This window comes from Plasmodium sp. gorilla clade G2 (assembly GCF_900097015.1).
Source record: "Plasmodium sp. gorilla clade G2 genome assembly, chromosome: 5".
In the NCBI taxonomy this organism is placed as follows: domain Eukaryota; phylum Apicomplexa; class Aconoidasida; order Haemosporida; family Plasmodiidae; genus Plasmodium; species Plasmodium adleri (nom. inval.).
Window position 1 is genome coordinate 942,501 of NC_041697.1, and position 21,320 is coordinate 963,820.

At 17.9% G+C, this 21,320-nt stretch overlaps 5 protein-coding genes across 5 annotated transcripts in view; 3 read left to right on the plus strand and 2 right to left on the minus strand.

Moving 5' to 3' along the window:
- Window positions 1-646, plus strand: part of PADL01_0524100 (acyl-CoA synthetase) — a gene marked incomplete at both ends in the record, with an annotated part of 2,022 nt that extends 1,376 nt beyond the window's left edge. The window contains one exon of the mRNA XM_028685614.1: window positions 1-646. This exon is cut by the window's left edge and continues 1,376 nt beyond it. Within this exon, the coding sequence (XP_028537095.1) occupies window positions 1-646 (646 nt within the window).
- A 1,562-nt stretch (window positions 647-2,208) lies between these two features.
- Window positions 2,209-7,489, plus strand: PADL01_0524200 (conserved Plasmodium protein, unknown function; the record flags this gene model as incomplete). The annotated part of the gene is made up of 3 exons (XM_028685615.1): window positions 2,209-7,079; window positions 7,224-7,315; window positions 7,446-7,489. The coding sequence occupies 3 exons, from the start codon at window positions 2,209-2,211 to the stop codon at window positions 7,487-7,489; spliced, it is 5,007 nt and encodes a 1,668-aa protein (XP_028537096.1).
- Window positions 7,490-8,611: 1,122 nt separating this feature from the next.
- PADL01_0524300 (conserved Plasmodium protein, unknown function) lies at window positions 8,612-10,027 on the minus strand (the record flags this gene model as incomplete). The annotated part of the gene is made up of 1 exon (XM_028685616.1): window positions 8,612-10,027. The coding sequence occupies one exon, from the start codon at window positions 10,025-10,027 to the stop codon at window positions 8,612-8,614; it is 1,416 nt and encodes a 471-aa protein (XP_028537097.1).
- Window positions 10,028-13,516: 3,489 nt separating this feature from the next.
- PADL01_0524400 (G-protein coupled receptor, putative) lies at window positions 13,517-14,950 on the plus strand (the record flags this gene model as incomplete). The annotated part of the gene is made up of 1 exon (XM_028685617.1): window positions 13,517-14,950. One exon carries the CDS (start codon window positions 13,517-13,519, stop codon window positions 14,948-14,950), a length of 1,434 nt encoding a protein of 477 aa, XP_028537098.1.
- Window positions 14,951-15,765: 815 nt separating this feature from the next.
- Window positions 15,766-20,895, minus strand: PADL01_0524500 (conserved Plasmodium protein, unknown function; the record flags this gene model as incomplete). Its single annotated transcript, XM_028685618.1, has 1 exon — window positions 15,766-20,895. One exon carries the CDS (start codon window positions 20,893-20,895, stop codon window positions 15,766-15,768), a length of 5,130 nt encoding a protein of 1,709 aa, XP_028537099.1.
- Between the last annotated feature and the right edge of the window lie 425 nt (window positions 20,896-21,320).

Here is a 21,320-nt window from a genome sequence, read left to right on the forward strand (position 1 = left end):
AGAATTTAAACTTGTATCTGTTCCAGAAATGAATTACTTAGTAACAGACAACCCACCTAAAGGTGAATTGTATTTAAGAGGTCCAAGTACATGCAACCTAGGTTATTTCAAACTAGAAAAAGAAACAAATGAATTATTAGAAAAAGATGGATTTATTCGTACAGGAGATATTGTTTCATTTAATCCAAATGGATCATTAACTATTATAGATAGAAAAAAAAATATTTTTAAATTAGCACAAGGAGAATATGTAGCTGTAGAAAAAGTTGAAGCATCATATAAACAATCTTTATTTATTAGCCAAATTTTCGTATTTGGATATTCTTATGAATCTGTTCTAGTTTGTATTATTTGCCCATCTACAGATTCTATAGATATATGGAGAACTCAAAAGAAAATCAAAGCAACTGATGAAGAAGTAATTATATTACCAGAATTTAAAACTGATGTTATTAATGATTTAACATCCATAGGAAAAAAAGATGGACTCAAAGGATTTGAGCAAATTAAAGATATTCATTTTACTCTTGAGCCATTTACTATAGAAAATGATTTAATGACACCCACCGGAAAAATTAAAAGACATGAAGCTAAAAAGAGATTTAAAAAGGAAATTGATCAGATGTATGAAAGGTTAAAGAATTAAAGCATAAAGGATAATACACATAAATACATACATACATATATATATATATATATATAGAAGAAACAAAAAGAAGTGGAAAAAAAAAAAAAAAAGCCGTGATTTCTGTTTTTTTTTTAAGAAAAATTTTTATTTACAAAATGATATGTATATGTATATATATATAATATATATATATATATTTATTTATATGTTTATATATTTATATTCCGTTAAAATATATATACATATACATATCCTATTATATATATATATATATATATATATATATCCTTTTGTTTCATAAAATGACAATTTAAGTATAATTTAATGCTTAAATTATGGGTTCATTTTCCTCCTTATAAGAAATGAAACATTATAATAAATAAAAATTTGTTGTGTGAATGTAAAATATTTGCACATAAAAAAAAAAAAAAAAAAAAAAAAAAAATATATATATATATATATATATATATATTTTATATATTTATATATTTGCACTATTTTTACATTTGAATTTTTTTTTTTTTTTTTTTGGATTAAAATGTATCATATATTATGAGCATTTTATTCATATAAGGTTTATAAAAAATTAGTTGTATATGTCTATTTTGTATATATATTTATATATATTTTTTTTTTTAATATGTTTGTACGTTTTTTTAAAAAATCATATTGAATGACAAAATTTTTATAATACTTAAAAAAAATCCATAGGTTGTTAAGAATTGTGTATATATATACCTACATACATAAATAGATACATACATATATATATATATATATATATATATATATATATATTTATATTTATATTTTTTATTTTTATTTTTAATAATTTTAAAAAAGCATTAACAAAAAGAAAAAAAAATTATAATGTATCAATAATATGAATTATAAGTTATATATAAATATTAAAAGTATATAAATTAAGTGAGATGTTAAAAAGTAGTTTAATATTCCACTTAATATATTTCATAGGAACATAAATAAAATATTAAATAAATAAATATATATATATATATATAATATTTTTACAAAATAAAAAAATCATTTGTTAATGTTCTCATATTTTTAAGATTGTACCAAAAAAAAAACCAAAAAGAAATGAAGAACAAAAATTTGTGATCAAATTATATTCAAGTGTGTAAAACGTATTCATTTATTATGGTTACTAAAATTTTTTTTTTTTTTTTTTTTTTTTTTTTTTTCACCAATAATAAAATATATATATTATTATAAAATATATTAGATTGTGCATTTTTATTTATTTTTTTATTATTTTATATTATTTTTTTTGATTACTTGTTCTTTTAAAAAAAAAAAAAAAAGGTAATATTTAAAATATTTATCTTTGATTAAAACAAACCTTTTTATGTTATATATATATATGTATATATATTTATATATATAAATATATTTATGTAATCATGAAATATTTTTATGAAGGAAAAAATACAGTGAGATATAATATGATATTAATATAATATAATAAAGAGAAAGAGTTATAATAAGAAATATATAATAATATATATTAAAAGTTATAATATACTTATATATATATATATATATTATAATGATTTAATATGAATGGTAAGGAAGAAATTAATAGCATATCAACAAAGAATATTTCGACAAATGAGTTAAATGAAAATATAAATGGTAGCTTAAATAATAAGAAAAGAAAAAAGGCACAAATAGGATATGGAAATGATGATATAAGTGGTGATATAAATGGTAATATGGATGACAATAAAAATGATAATAAAAATGATAATAAAAATGATAAAATGGATGACAATATGAATGATAATATGGATGACAATATGAATGATAATATGAATGACAATATGAATGACAAAAAAAATGTTGTAAATATGAAGGATTTATTTGCTAGCGAAAGCGAAAGTTTAAAGGATGAAGATGATAGTAAGGATTCATTAGTTGATTTTAAGAGCCCTAAAAAAAAAAAGTCATCAGATAAAGAAAAAAGAGATATAAAGAATAAGAAGAATATGAATAATATAGAAAGTATGAATAATTTAGAAGAGAACGTATTAAATAATTCTATAAGAGACCAATTGGATGATGAGATAGAAAATGATATAAGTGGTATGAATGTATTATTAGACGATGTAGATTTAGAAAGTTTTTATGGTAGTACTGGAAAAATAATAAAATTAAGAATAAGGAATTTTTTAAATCATGAAAATTTAGAATTAACATTTAATTGTTATAAAAATATAATAATTGGAAAAAATGGTAGAGGTAAAAGTGCAATTGCACAAGCTGTTGCTGTTGGATTAGGTAGTCAAGGCAAACATGCAGGAAGAGATATAAATTTAGCTAACTATATAAAAGATTATGATAAGAATAAAAAGAATTTAGTATGTTCTATAGAAATATTTTTATCAAATTCTGGAAATAATGCTTATAAACGTGATATATATGGAGATGTAATTGTAATAAAAAGAATGTTTTCTTCTCATTCTAATAAATTTTATTTATATGGATTACAAAAAAATATTTACACATCAGATATAACAAGGGATATGTTAGAAAAAAAAAAAAAAAAAAGTGAACATATATCCCCCAATAAATATGACAATAATAATGATGATAATATTTATAATGATGATAATATATTGGGTAGCAAAAATAAAAACAATAAATTTAATCAAAATAAATATGTAAGAAAAAAGTCATTCATTGAGAATTATTTAAATTTTATCAAACTTAATATTAAAAGTCCATGTGTATATTTAGATCAAGAAAAAGGAAAACAATTTTTTTCAAATATAACAGCAAAAACATTACATAAATTTTTTATGACTTCAGTAGGTTTAAATATTGTAGAAGAGGAAATTGAAAAAGAAGAAGAGCTTTTAAACAACTGTTTAATTAAAATAAAACAAAAAGAATTATTATTAAATCCATTTGAAGAAGAATTAAGAATATCACGTGAAAGGAATATGTTGTTAGAAAAGAATTTCAATATATTATATTTATATGATTGTAATTATAAGAAAATAATATTTTATGAACTATTAAAAACTTGTATTTTACATTTTAATGAATATATAAAATATGAAAGTATTAAAAATGAAAATATTTTATATAGTATAGAATTTAAAATGAATACTTTAATAAATAAGAATGAAGATATAAAAAATGAATTAAAAGATGTGCTACATAAAGATTATAATATATATAATGATATAATAAAAAAGAATATAGATAAAATATTTAAATATAATAATATGATAAATGAATTAAGTAATATAAAAATAAAACATATACAAAGAAAAGATGAAATTCTTAATTATCTTAGTTCATTTGAAAAAGCTAAAGATAATAAAAATATTGTTCAAGAATATATAAATAAATATGAATCACAAATTAATTTATTAAAAGAAAAAATTAAAACAGAAAATGATAAAGAACTTGAACTTATTAAAGAAATTAATAATAAAGAAAATTCAATATATGAAATGAATTATTTAATAAATAAGTATCAAAATAATATTGATGATATTAATAAAAAGATAAAATATATATCTATGCAATCAAATAAATTACAAAAAATTAAAAATAATGAAATAAAAAAGAAAATATATATATATGGATATGATATATATAATGTAAGAAATAATATTATAAAATATTTTAACATGACAACTATCATGTCTGAGAAAAATTCATATCATGATAATTTGACAAATGATAAGACAAATGAAAATAATAATAATATTAATAATAATAATATATTGATGGATGAGAAAAAAAATAAAAACAATTCTTCAAATAATAATAATTCCTTTTATTTTAAACATGAACCTATAGGTCCAGTAGGTGAATACATAAAATTAAAAGGACCTGTTGAAAATACAAAAATTTTATCTATTATAGAAAAACATTTAGGTGATATATTTTATTCATGGCTTGTCAGTTGTTATGAAGATAAAAATCATTTGAATAAAATGGATATAGAAAATAAGAGTAAATTTAATATAATCATAACTAATGCATTCATGCATGTTAATCGAGAGAAACTATTACAAAATATATATTTTTTATTAAGTCGTATTAAAGGTAATACCATATATTCTTTTTTAGATATCGATTTATTGCCTACACCTTTATTATTTTATCTATATGATAATTTTAAAATATTACAGACTCTAATATGTAAAAATTCTAAAGAATTACAAGAATTATTACATGTAAATGATAAAAAAATTATAAAGTCTATATATGTCATAGACGATTTTGTATTAGTAAAAATATTATCAAATGAAAGTTTACATTATATTCCATCAAAGCAGGAATATTATAAAGATGTTCTTTTTTTGAAATGGACTAAGGATGAACAGAAAACGAACAATAATATGGAAAATGAAAAGAAAACACAAAGTGAAATAAATAATAATAATAGTAATAATAATAATAGTAATAGTAATAATAATAGTAATAATAATAATAATAATAGTAATAATAATAATAATGATGATGATGAAGAAAAAAAAAAAAAAAATCTTGTTGAACATCTTAATTTGTTGCAATCAGAATTTCAAACAAACGAAGAACAAATTAAAGAACTAGAAAAAACAAAAATTCAAAAAGAAGATGAAATATCCAACATGTCCAAGAAAATATTATCTTATAAAAATGTTGTTAATAGTTTAAACGAATCATTAGAAAAATGTAAATATTCTCAAGATGAATTAAAATATGAATTAAAAAATTTAGATGAATTAAAAGCTAACCATGATAATATTTTTTCAGAACAATTAGATATCGAAATAAAAGAAAAAAATAATGATATTAAAGAAATTGATGAATATATAAAAGATATAAATGACTATATAAGCATCTTAGAAACAAAAAAGGATAAGGCATTAAATAATAATAGTTTATATAAATATTTTATATCTACACATAAGGAATATTTAAAAAAAAAAAAAGAAAATGTTCAATATATAATAGAAGAATATGATAATTTGAAAGAAGTATTAATTAAATTAGAAAAAGATAAACTTAAAAATGATGAAATCGCATCAAAAAAAAAAAAAAATTTTATCATATCAATAAATAAATTACATAGTATATATTTCGAATCGATACGTAACACTTTTGATTTGGATCAAATATTTTTGAGAAATCCATTTTTAATATTGAAGGATAAATATGAAAACTGGACTATAACAAATGTAATCATAAGGAGAAAAAAAAGGGAGGATAATATAAATGTGGGGGATATTATGAATTATGTGAATAATTCAAATGATAATAATCATCACAATGATGAACACAATGATGATCATAATGATAACCACAATGATAATCACAATGATGATCACAATGATAATCACAATGATAATCACAATGATAACCACAATGATGATGCTATAAAAACCAGTTGCACTTCTATCGAAGAAAACAAATTAAATGAAAATTATCAGATAGAAACTATTTTTGTCATTCATAAAAATCCAGCAAATATAACAAAATATGATGAACAGCATATTAAAGTGAATATTCCTTTGTCATGTTTAAATTCTTTTAATAAAATTTTTATGTCTTCAAAAGGTGAAGAAGAAAATATGTTAGAAAACAGCAAAGACAGTTATAATAAAAGTGTAATAAAAGTGGGGAATAATAAGGAAGGTGAAATAGAAGTATTAATAGAATTAGAAGAATATGTAAAAAAAAATATTGTGAGTAATGTTTTAAATGATAATATAAAACAAGTAGATAATATGGATCAGAATAATAGAGATCCAAATAACATAAGTGATGATAATAATGATAAATATTATGATGAAAATAATAAAATGAATGAAAAGTATCATAGTATAATAGAAAGAAATATTTTTGAAAATGATTCAATAGATATGTTAAATGAAAAATATGAAGATATATTATGGAAAAAAAGATGTAATAAAAAAAAAGAAATATTAGAAATATTAAAAATGCATGGATATATAGAAAAAGAAAATAATACAGATAATAATTTAAAAGATTATTATAATAATTTAATTGAACAATATATAAATGATGAAAAAAGTTTTGAAAAACAATTAAAACAAATATCTGATTTAAGAAATAATTATGATATGCACTTTTCTAATATCACATTAAGAAAATCTAAATTTCTAGATATTCTAGAAAAAACAAAAAATCAAATCACATTACATTTTAAAAATATGTTAAAACTTATGAATAATTATAAAGGAAAAATTGAATTTGATGATATAAATAGAAATCTAAAAGTCATGGTATCAATTAATCAGGATATTTCAAATAATGTTTATATGGAAATTAATTCTTTATCAGGAGGAGAAAGATCAACCATACAAATGGCTTTATTGGCTTCATTTTCTTTAACAGAATCTTCTTCATTTCATATTTTTGATGAATTAGATGTATACATGGATGAGCTTACCAGAGTCAAAAAGTAAAAAGAAAATATAATAATAAGTAGTTCTACATATATATATATATATATGTGTGTGTTTATATATATATATATATATATATGTGTATTTATATATATATATATATATATTTATATATTTGTTTTTATTTATTTATTTTTTAGTATGAGACTCTTTTGTGACTTTGTTGAAAAGAATAATGATAAACAATATTTTTTTATAACACCTCACATAGAAATAACTGAATTATTTTTAGGTAATTATTATGAGTATATGTACACATGAGTATTTTTTTTTATATCATTACATATATATATATATATATATATATATATTTATTTATTTATTTATTTATTTATTTATTTATTTATTTTTATATTGTGTAGGTGATGCGAAGCAAAAGAAGGCTAAAATATTAAACTTATCTTAATTAGTTCCTTTGGAATTTACTTTTTTTAATTTTTTTTTTTTTTTTTTTTTTATTCACAATTTTATATTTCATCATCATAGATACGATGTTTAATTCATCTTTGTAAATTGATTATTTTGTTACTATTCATTTTTTTTTTTTTTTGTAAATATTAAAAAATATAAATATAAAACATAAAACATAAAATATAAAACATAAAACATAAAATTATTTTTTAAATTCTTTTTTTATATATAATAGTATAATAATATATAAGTAATATGGTATATTAAAATGTTTCCATATAATTTCTTCTAAATGTTCATTTTTCAACCCTATTAATAACTCATATATATATATATATATATATTTATATTTATTTATGAGGACATTATTATAATTATCCTTTATGATAATGTAAAACCTTAAAATAGACAAGTCTTCCTGCTCATATTAACATATTACTTTTATGGTTACATTATTAATGATACAATACATATTCACCCTACATAAATAGGAAGACCCGAACAACCAAATGAACATATTAAATATACATATATTTATATATATATATATGTATGTATATATTTTTTGAATAGATCTATAGTAATATATATACACACTTGTGTTGTAAAACTGACAGGCAAGATAATATAACAGATGAGTTATATATTTACCATCATGTATGGTGAAATAATTTAACAATTTATTAAAATATTATTGTTTAAAACAAAATTAAAAGAAAAATTTATATGGATATAACATATGTTCTATTAAAATTAAAAGATCTTAGAGATACTTTGAAAGATGATGAAATAAAGGATAAATAAATAAATATATATATATATAATAACATATTTAACAATATAATAATAAAATAAACAAATAAATAAATAACTCTATATATATATTTATATATGTATATATATTTAGAGTAACAAAAATAAAGGGAGACATATTAATTTTTTGAAAACAAAAAGAAACTTAATTCTTATAATAAATTAATTCGTTCAAAAAAAATAAAATATTATTTATTATGTCCATTGCATTAATTGTGTTATGTATAAAAATAATGTTCAAAAATATATAAATAATGTATACAATATGTATATATAAACATGTAATATATGAATTTCTTTTAATTTATATGTAATAACTATTTTTATAAATATCATCTCTGAATGTATACATATTATTATTGTTATATGACTGGATAATATTTTTGTCATGTATACTATTATTATTAATATTATTATTATTATTGTTGTTGATTGTGTTATTAGCATTATTTTGATGTTGATAATAATTATTAAAATTCATAGAACAGTTAGTTAATTCATTATTATCATTATTATTTGGAGATACATTTTGATTGACATTATTTGTATACTTTGTATATTGATTTTGTTGTAAAAATCTTTGAGATTCATCATTAATGACATGTTCATTATAATTTATCATATGTTCATTTGTAATATTTTTTGTTCCATTTAATGTTTGTAAGTTTTTTATAAAGTTAATAGATTTATTATTATTTTGTGGTTGAGCAATTGTTAAAGATCTTTTTTTTGATGTATGTGAAGGTCCATTTATTATGTTTTCATTTTGTGTTGTAACAAAATTATTGATAGAATTTAATTGCATATCTTCTGTATTGTTTGTAAAATGGCTAGCAAAATTATTTGCACTATTATTACAATTTATATTATTATTATTATTATTATTATTACTTTTATTATTCTTTTTACTATTATTATTATTTACATTATTCATATTGCTTACATTATTAATATTCATATTATTTACGTTCATATTATTTACATTCATATTATTTATATTAAGATTATTTATATTATTATTTGATGTTACGTTATTGACAGGTGCATTAAAATTCATTATATTATTTTGAGTCATATTATTTGTAAAACCATCATTATAATGGTCTGTATTATTTTGATAATGAACATAAAATTCATCTGCATTATTGTTATACATATTTAAACTTTGTGATTCTTTAGGATTTATAAAATTATCACTATTATTATTATTATTATTACAGTTTATATTATTATTGTTACTATTAATATTATTATTGTTGCTCATATTTAATGAAAGGGTCATGTCATAATTATTTTCCATATTATGAGATAATTGTGAAGGATATGTATTTTCATTTATTATAGGAAAGGATTTACTATTATTTGTGTCATCTCTTGAATTTACATATGTTGAAAAAAATAAAATTAATTTTAATTTTGCTATCAACCCTAGAGCTGCTAATACATATAATCTTTTAAATTTATCTTTTTCTTGTTCATTCATTTTTGCATAATTTTGTAAATTTATTCTTAAATAAGATAATTGAGAAGAAATAGCACTAACCAATGTTTCTATAAAATTTACATTTTTTAATTCTATCATTATATTCTCACTTGTATTCTGATATTTTAATGCTTCCATTTCCCATTGTCCTATAAAATTACCATCAATTTGAGGTATTAAAGATTCTTTTAACTTTAACAATATTTGAATTTTTTCTTTGAAATTAATTAAAGCCATTTTAAAAATTTTTTGTTTGTTTTTTTTTTTTTTTATGAACAAGTCAGGTAAAAATTAAAAAAAAAAAAAAAAAAAAAAAAATACATACATACATACATATATATATATATATATAATAATTCAATATTTACATTCACACTTTTGATCTTTTATTTATATTTGACTTTCCTCACTTTCAAAATATGAGACAAGTGTAGTGTGAAGAACAAAAAAAAAAAAAAAAATTAAATTAAAATGATAAAAGGAAAAATATAAATTATGATGAAATAAATAGTCTGGTGTAAATAAAATGAATTAAATAGGTTGTTGTAAATATGATAATATAAATAATCTGGTGTATAAATGATGGAATAAAATATGATAGGATAAATATAAAAATATTATTATGTAACTATTATCCCATACATATATATTATATATATATTATATATATAATATATATATTTATAATGAAATAATTTAATTTATTATATATATATAAATGTATTTATATACATATATATATATGACTATAGAATAAAAATATAAAAAACATAAGGTTTACAAAACATATGGTATTTAAACACACAAAAAAGGAAGAAAAATGGTAGGTTTCAATTAATAGGATTTTACATATATATTTCCCTTTTTAATACATCTTTATAACAAAAAAAAGGTAAAATAACACTATATAATGAAAAATATAATAAAATAAACATATAATATATTATATGAAACAAAAAAAAAAAAAAAAAAAAAAAAAATTTCCCTTTTTCAAAAATGCCTTCTTTTATTAATTTTTTAATATTTGATAATAAATGCATGTAATTAAAATATATATATATATAAATATATATTTATACTTGACATAAAAAAAGGAAATTGATTGATACACAATTTATAAGTAACACATTACAAAAAAAATAAAATAAAAATAAATAAAATAAAGTTATACATATATATATTTATATATTTAATTTGTTTCAAAGAAAGACGTATATGTAAAATTCAATATGAACTTTAATCATACTGAAGAACAAAAAAAAAAAAAAAAAGAATATGTAGAAAATATAATATAAACTGTTAAATATGAAATATTAATTGTAGAGCGTCAAATGTCAAATGTAACATGTTAGTTGTAAAATGTGTATAATATATATATATATATTTTTTATATTTATATAGAAATGTGGAAAATAAAAAAGGAGTGGTTATTAAGAATAGTTAAGAATATTAAATTATAATTATAAAATAAAAAAAGAAAAAAAATAAAAAAAAAGGGGAATATATATGTTATATCTTTTAAAATATAACTAAAAACAAAATGGATTTAATATTTAAAAATAAAGAAATAAAATATATACATTTATATATATATATATATAATATTATCTTTTCTCTTTTTTTAATTAATTATATAAAATAAAAATTGACACAAAAAATAAAGAAGGCACATATATACATATATATAAAATGAGAAGAAATTAAGAAATTTCACATATAAAATATATAAGGTATAAAATTTTTTAATTATATACAGGTACACATTTTTTTTTTTTTTTTTTTTTTTCTCTATAAGTAGAAAAATGTGCTATATATATATAATATATATATATATTTTTTTTTTTTTTTTTTTTAATATATATTAAGGTACTTATAAGAAGGAAAAAAAATTGCGAAAGGTAAGTTACAATTTTTTTTTTTTTTTTTTTTTTTTTTTTTTTTTTTTTGGGTGTTTATGTTTATATGTGCGCATTACAGAAAAAAAAAAAAAAAAAAAAAAAAAAATTTTTGGAATCTTCAATGGACACGATCTTATTAACCATATTAAAAAATATTATATTTTAATAATTCATTTTCTTTCTTTTCTTTTTTCTCAGTATTTATATAATATAATATAATTATTTGTTTTATTATTATATAGTTAATATTTTCTTCTTTTCTTTCCACACGCAACAGAAAAAAAAAAAAAATAAATAATATTATATATATGTAATATATTAATTTTATTATTATATAAATCATCACATATCTATATATATGATTATCATTTTTTTTTTTTTTTTTTTTTTTTTAATGGTATATAAAAAAATATAAAAAGCATTATCTATATTATTTAATTATTATTAGAAAATGTTTAATTACTATAACGCCATTATATAAAAGGAATTTTTTTCTTTTTTTTTTTTTTTTTTTTTGAAGATTGTGTAATATAAAAGGAATAGAAAAAGTACTATACAAAATATATATATATATATATATGTGATAATTTTTGGTATAATAAATTTTTTACCTTCAATATTTTTTATAATCTATGAATATTAGACCATCCTAAATATTTATTTCATGAAATTTTTCAAAGGAATATATTTCTATGATATGGTAATATATATATTATATATATGTGTATTTTTCTGTTCGTTTTATGAAAAAGTAAAAAAAAAAAAATATAAATTATTGAAGAGGGTTTCATATATATGAAAACATAATATTAGGTGGAAAGTTAAAATGAAATATTTATTATATTGTTTATATTTAAACTTTTATTTAACTTATAAAAAATAAATGTTCTTTAAGATATATAAAATGAAATATGTGATATAAATATATAAAACATGGTAGTAGAACGATTTAATAAAATATATTCAAAATGACAATGTATATAAAAAGAGGTTAATAAAATGTACATATAAATAAATATATATATATATATATATATATATATATATATATATATATTTTCGTATGAGAGTAAATCTGTTTTTATATAATATTATATATAGAACAAATCAAAGGGTATAAATAAGATTATATATATGTATATATTAGTAAATATATTAATATTTTTTTCTTGCCTTTTAAAAAATATAATGTTAAAATACATTATAAATATGTGTCCTTAATATTATATATGTGTAAAGGGTTATATCTTTATATATGTTTTACTTGAAAAAAAAAGAAACATATATATAATATTTTATTTTTTTATGTAGTATAAAAAGTTGATTATAATTTTTTCATAAAATTTATAAAATATTTAATTGTTTTTAAAAGATTCTCTTTATATATATATATGTGAAATTATTTTTATTATAATAAATGTGTATACAGAAAAATATAAAATATATGAGGAAATATAAAAAAATATATATAAACTCTTAAATTATGTGTGTAAAATATAAAAGTTGCTCTTCCATCACAAATATTATATATATATAATATTTATATGTTTTTCATTTTTTTAAAGTGTAAAATAATTTTTATTTGTATACACATATATATATATATATATATATATTATATGGCTCGTATATATTTTTTTTATCGTAAGAGTCATATTAATTCTTAGTATATAGTAAAAAAAAATATTTCCTTTTTAAATGTTACATATTTTAATTCTTCTAATTTAATAAGTCACACAATTTTTTTTTTTTTTTTTTTTTTTTTTGTATGTCAAATAAAAAAAATATATCGATTTAAAAATATATAACACTGTTTTTATTTTTCACGATGAGTGATGAAAATAGATATGTGTCGAATTCGTATTTAGAAAATTTTGAAGAGAATGAAGAGAATAGAAATATGATAGAAAAGAAAATCAATGAATATGTGAGGGAGTTAAATAGTGATTTAAGTTATCATAGGAATAGTTCAATATATTGTGGTATAGGAGGAATATTATATATGAATATGATATTATATGAGAATAGTAAAGATAATAAATATTTATTATATTGTAAAGACATTATTAGATATATGGATAATTATAAAGAAAGAAAGAATAGTATAACATTTCTTGAAGGATGCACAGGTATATATAGTTTATGTAGTATGATATATTATTATTTAGGAAATGAAAAACATATAGAATATTTGAATATGTTAATAAATCATTTAATAAAATATAAGGATGAATTATTAAAAGTGAATTCAGAATGTGAATTGTTATATGGAAAATGTGGATATATATATTCTTTTTTATTTTGTAAAAATATTTGGATGCAATACAAAGAAAAAAAATATATTATATTAAAATATTTATATTATATTATGAATTCTATATTTGATTATGGAATAGAAAAAGGACGACATTTTTATGATTTAACATCTCTTTCTTTATATTATGAATGGCATGAAAAAATATATTTGGGTGCTGCTCATGGATATGCAGGTATATTCTTTGTATTATTCAAGCTGATACATTTTTTTAAAAATCATATAGATGATTTATGTGTATCACTAGAAATGGAAAATAAATCTGCAAAGAGTGATCAAAAGGAAAGTAATAAAAAAAAAAATAATAATAATGATGATGGTGATGGTGATGATGTTTATGGTGATAATAATTTAAAAAATAAGGTTATGAATAAGCTAGATGAATATATACACTTAATATATAAAGTAACAGATGAAATATTAACTTTATATTCAACTGATAATTTTAATATATATTCATCAGTAAAAATAGATAATATGTCTTCTGAACAAAAAACAAAAAAAAAAAAAAAAGAAATATTATTACAATGGTGTCATGGAAATATAGGTTATATTATATTATTAATAAAATTATTGGAATATGATAATATACCAACATATTTTAAAACAAAATATAATAAAGAATATATAAATAATATGGGATTATTAATATGGAGAAAAGGATTATTAAAAAAAGGATTAGGATTGTGTCATGGTATATCAGGAAATGGAATTATTTTTTTATATTTATATAATTATACACAAAATAAAATATGGTATTTAAGAGCATATAAATATGCTCTCTTTTCTATTAAATATTTTCATAAATTTTGTAATATACCTGATAGACCTTTATCATTATTTGAAGGTTATGCTGCATTAGTTGTATTCTTGTCCTTTATATTGAAACCAGAATTAGTGCATTTCCCAGCTCACGACTTTTCAAACATGGTAATGCAAAAAATATAAACATATATAAACATATATATATATATATATATATATATATATATATATGTATGTAGAATAATTATTATTTTTTTTTTTTTTTTTTTTTTTTCTTTATCATAAGATACTTTGAGAAGGATTAAATATTTATAGAATTACTCTAAATTTATAGGCACATATATGCCTTATTCTTAATATTTATTTATTTTTTTGTCTCTCACCCAACTTTTAGCTATAGCATATATTATATATTTAATATTATAACAAAAAATATATATGTAAAGTGGAGTGAAAGTCCATCCTGCTATATATTATTACACGTGTGTATTCCTAGAATAAAGAAATGATTTATAATTATTTTTAGATATATATTTATGGGTTTTATAAAAAAAAAGGATCATTTGACCAATAAGAAAATAATATAAGGGATAATATGGAACATATACAAAAGAGGTATATATAAAAAAAATGAACAACATATATCTGTGTATTAATTAAAAAAGGGAGATCTTTAAAAATATAAAAGTTGGGTTCTACAATTAATTTAATAAGAATATATAAAACTATTCATATTTAAATACAAAAAAATAAAATAATAATAAAAAAACATAACATGATGTAATGTAACAATTATATGTACAATTAGGAAACATGGAGATTTCAAAAATGTGTTTGGATTATTATATATTAAAAAAAAAAAAAAAAAAAAAAAATTTAATATTTACATAAAAACTAAGAAAATATACATATATATATATATATATATATATATATATATATATGTTTTTTATTTTTGTAATATTTTATGAAACACAATTTTGATCTTTATATTTTTATTATGTAAAAAGCTTGAGAAGGAATAATTCCATACTACCATTTATTCCTGATACACATAGATAGACTTTATATTCAATAATTTTATTTTTATTGTTTTCTATAATATTATATTTTTTTCTTACAAAAGAATTTATACAAGAAACATCATAGACTGATATTTTAATTTGTCTTATTTTTTTTATAAAATATTTATTGTTTTGATTTTTTTGTATTTTCCATATATGTATATATTGATCCCATGATACACTTAATAGATAATTAGAAAACATATATAAGGATCTAATAGATGATAGATGTGAATGTGTAAATTTTGTATTTTGTATTAAGATAAGTTTTTTTAATTTATTATTTGTTGTATATATCATTTTAAAAATTAATATATTTATAGATTGATCATCTGAACATGTATATATTTGTAAGTAATTTTTTTTTTTTTTTTTAACACATATTTTATTTACACCATTTTGATGAACATGAATCTTTTCTAATAATTTCAATGTTATATCAAACTGATAATAAATCATAATTATACCATTATTTAATCCACACAATAATATATTTATTGGTTTATATTTTGTGTGATTTGTTTTATATTTATCTTTGATTATAAATATATTATCGTTTAATATATTTTCTTTTCTTGAAGAAAAAGGAGAATTCTTTAAGGACACAATATTATTTTCATCACAAATATGTTTGTTATCACACATATTATTTTTTTCATTTACATCATCATAATTTTTATTGACACATATTACTTTCAAGTTTAATGACAATATTGTACTGTTCATATTATATGTAGATATAACATCTGCACGTTTTATAATTTTTGAGAAGATGATTTTATTAAAAATATTAAATTCATATAATCCACTGTAATGAAATATATATCCTATCGATGTACCAATAAATATATTAGTTTGAATAAGATAGGTATATTCAACTTTAGAAATAATATTAAAAAAACCTTGTACACATAAATATCTTAGGTTACTAGAAAATTGTTGAGTTCTTAATTTTTCTAAATGATAAATGATAGGTGCATTGTCATTTGAATAATCTATATTGTTAAGAATAATATTGTTACTTAATAAATTATTATTATTATTTATATTATTTATATTATTTATATTTATATTATCATCATTGTTGTTGTTGACTTGCTTTTCTGTATTTATCACATTTATATTTTCATTATGAATAAATGTATAAAAAATATTTGCAGAATTCTTTGCACCCACTGATATAAACAATTTAAATTTTTTAGAAAAATAAAATGGATTTTTTAAAAAGGACATATAAAAAATAGGTTCTGTATGATTAAAGACATTTTGAATAATTCTTAACTCGTAATTTAAATGATTCATTTTTTTTTTTTTGTGATATATATTGTAATTATAGTTATTAAACGTGGATGCAATATTATTATTATTATGTTTAGATGTATTGTCCTTTTTTATATTATTCAAATTATTGACGTTTACATGTTTATTTTTTTTATTATTTTTATTTTTTTTTTCTATATGTTCTATGTTGCTTATCTTTTTCTTCTTACTTATATACATTAATTTGATGACGCCATCCTCTGAGCATGTACAAAAATAATTTTGATCAAACCATAAAAGACAAGAAACATTTTTTGTATGAAAATCAGAATTATAATATGTTTGTTCATATGGTATTATATTATTTGTTTTGTTATTAATATTTTTAAAATAAAAAAATATATTCTTTTCTTTACAATAACATAAAGAAAAAGTTAATGATGTATTTGAAAGACCTTTCATATATACACTTAATGGTCTTCTAAACCCCCCACATTCAACAGATAAATATTCTGTTTTATTTTTCATATTATATAAGACAAATTGTTTTTCTTTGAAACAGCAAATGAAGATATTATCGTGCATGTTATTTATTTTTTTTTGATCTTCATACATGAGGGTAGATACATTATGATGAACACCATAAATATTATAATTACAATTATTATTACAATTATTATTATAATTATCATTATTATTATAATTATCATTATTATTATTATTATAATTATCATTATTATTATTATTATCATTTCTGTTGTTGTGATGCTCTTTCTTTGTGAAGGTATTCCAATAAAGATTTGTATGATATGTATAACTTTTTATATCATAAATAGTAGGTAATATTTTATATATGGAAGAATAATAAGGTATTTTAATTAAACATAATTTATATAAAGTATATATTTTTCTTTCATCTTTATATAATTCATATTTAAGTATATTACCATTTTGACCACATGAATATATACAATGATCAATAATTTTTATATCGAATACTTTTCTATTATTATGAACACGTAATTTTTCTTTGGACTTAATACAAGCTTTATTAAAATAATATATAATTTTATTATTTTCATCTATATGTATAGGTATCTTAATATAAAGTATAAAAATACATCCATATTCATCTCCTACAAATAATAAAATACCTATTTTTTGATGTACATTATTTATATTATTTATTTCTTTAAAATTTTTTTTGTTCATTTTTATTTGTTTCTGTCTTAAAACATAATTAACACATATTATTTTTGATTTCTTATTTTTTACGTCAATAATTGTATCACACATTTTTTGAATTTCTACATTTTTATTTTTATAAATTTCGATATTAAAAATTTTTATACTTCCAGTATGATCAAAGTTGATCAATAAAAATATATTTATAGGTAGAACAAATGATAGAGGTATTATTTGAGAGGAATCATCTAATTTTTTTTTTTGTTGTTCTGTGTGTGTGTAAGATATATGATTTATATATGATATATTATGATTATATATAATTTGAAAAAAAAAATTGGAAGGATGATCTAAATCTCTTTCTACGTTTTCTGAAATTTGTTCATATGAACAAGAACTACTACAACAACTGCTGTTACTACGACTAATATTATTTTTATTATTATTATTATTATTTTTTTTTTTTATTATTTTTTCTTTTATTATTACCTTTTCTTCTTTATTTTGTTTACTTTGTCGCATACGCAAATACAAGACATGATCAATATATTCTCTCACCCCATTTGTAGAAACATTATCAATGATATGATAATAACTGACACATGATAATGGTATTAATAACATTTCACTTATACGATGATTAAAACATTGGAAATATGTTGATTGTAAATTTTTCTTTTCATCAGATATAAATTGAGATTCATAAAATATAATATCCTGCCCTTTATCTTTTATATATTTTATATCTTTTATATCTTTTATATCTTTGATATCTTTATTATATGTTATATTATTTTCATTCTTACAATTTGTATAATTATCATAATCCTCTTTCAATATAACAAAACAACAATTACCATTACTATATCCTAAACATATACATTGAGTTCCAAAAAAAGTTAAACATGTCAATAAATAATTCTCTCGTTCTTCTTCATATATTAAAAATAACTTTTTATTTTTTTCTTTTGTTTTTAAAATATATATACTTCCAAAATTTGTGCAAATAATTACATCATATAAATTTGCATGATCTACAGATCTTATCCAGTCATTTTTCTTTTTCATAATATTATTTAATTCATCTACAAAAAAATGGATGATATCCTTTTTTTGTATATCATTCTTTTTATATTCCATGCAAGTGTTTTCTTTTATAATATTTTCTTCATACATATTTATTGATGCAAAAGAATTATAAACATCTTTATTTTTATCATAATTTTTATCTTCAATCATGGTATTATTATAACAAACTCTGTTTGATATATGATCCCCTACAAAAATATTATCATTATTATTTTTATTAGTTTCATATTTATTTATTTTATTTTTTTTTTTTAGATCGTCTGAAACATTCTGCTTCTCTAAAAAAAAGGAGCTGATGGGTTTAATATGTAAGGTACCATTGTCAGAACCCGATATAATTAAATTCATATATGGATGATATAATATACATCTGATTGTAGAAGAATTATTATTTGAATATTTAAAAAATTTATTTTCATTTTTAAAATAAACATTACACATACAGTCTTCACTACATGTAAAAAAGAATAATTTTTTTTTGAATTTTCCTATATCTATATCCCATATTCTAGCATTATGACCTGTTAATATTTTTATGCATGTATAATAATAATTATAATAATAATTATTATAATAATGAATGGGTTCATCTATCATATATCTATTTTTTTCTATCATTTTATTTATTTTCTTAATATGTTCTATATTTTTAATCCTATACCATATACGTCCTTCTCTATCATCAGAAACTGAACAGATATATTTTGTGTTTTTAAAAAATTTCACTTTAAAAATAATACCTCGATGTCCACATAATTCTTCAAAATGTTTTATTTGTATAATAATTTTATTCTTATTTATTTTATTTATTTTTTTATTTATTTCATGACACCAATATTTTGTAATATCTTTTTTATTAATTTCAAATGACCACAATAATATTTTATTAAATGGTGTACCTCCTACCACATATATGTTGTAACATTTTTTTTTCTCTTTTATAAATATATCAGAACTATATAATAAATATATACCTATAAATTTATATTTTAATGAACTCATACCTTTATATATATCTAGGAATAAAATACTTCCATTACTTAAAGATATGATAAGAATGTTTTTTTTTTTTTTTTTTTTTGAATATTTATTTGATATATTATTTATTTTATTTATATGTGTCTTTTCATTTTTATCATTCTCATAAGTAAAACCCATAGAATTTGAAAGAATTATATCATCTTCTCTTTTTAAAAAAGCTGTTTTTAAAATCCATTTATTTGTACAATATTTTTTTAATAACTTTAATGAACCTTTTTCATTTGTTGAATCAATATATAATTTAAAAATATATATTTTATGTACTCCATGAGCTATTAACATACCATATTTTTTATCACATTCTTTTTTATAACAGAATCCATATATATGACTACTACTAGATACTACACAATCTATTAAGATATTTATATTTCTTACATTTATTATCTTTATAATATTTCCTAATGAAACACATATTATATATTTATTTATAATACATATAGCTCTTAATCCATTATTACAACAAATTCGTTTATATTTACTGAGCATTTGTTTTAAAATCAATTATAAAAAAAAAAAAAAATAATAAAACAAAGATATTATATATATATATAAATATAAATATATTTTATTTCTTTCTATATAATAAAAAATTAGATTTCTAAAATTTGACAAAGGATATATTTTTTGTTTATGTTCTCTTAAAAAATAATATATATATATATTTATTTATTTATTTATTCATTTATATATTTGTATGTAGAAAGCTAAAAACAAACAAACTGAATATATTAAATGGGTATTATATATAATATTACGGAAAAATTATATAACAATGAAAAAAAAAATATATATATTATCTATATTATATAATGTATATGTTTTCAAGCTTTGAAGTATACAATTTATTCATATGCATATACTATTATATATATATATATATAGATATTATAATATCATATAGAATATATTCG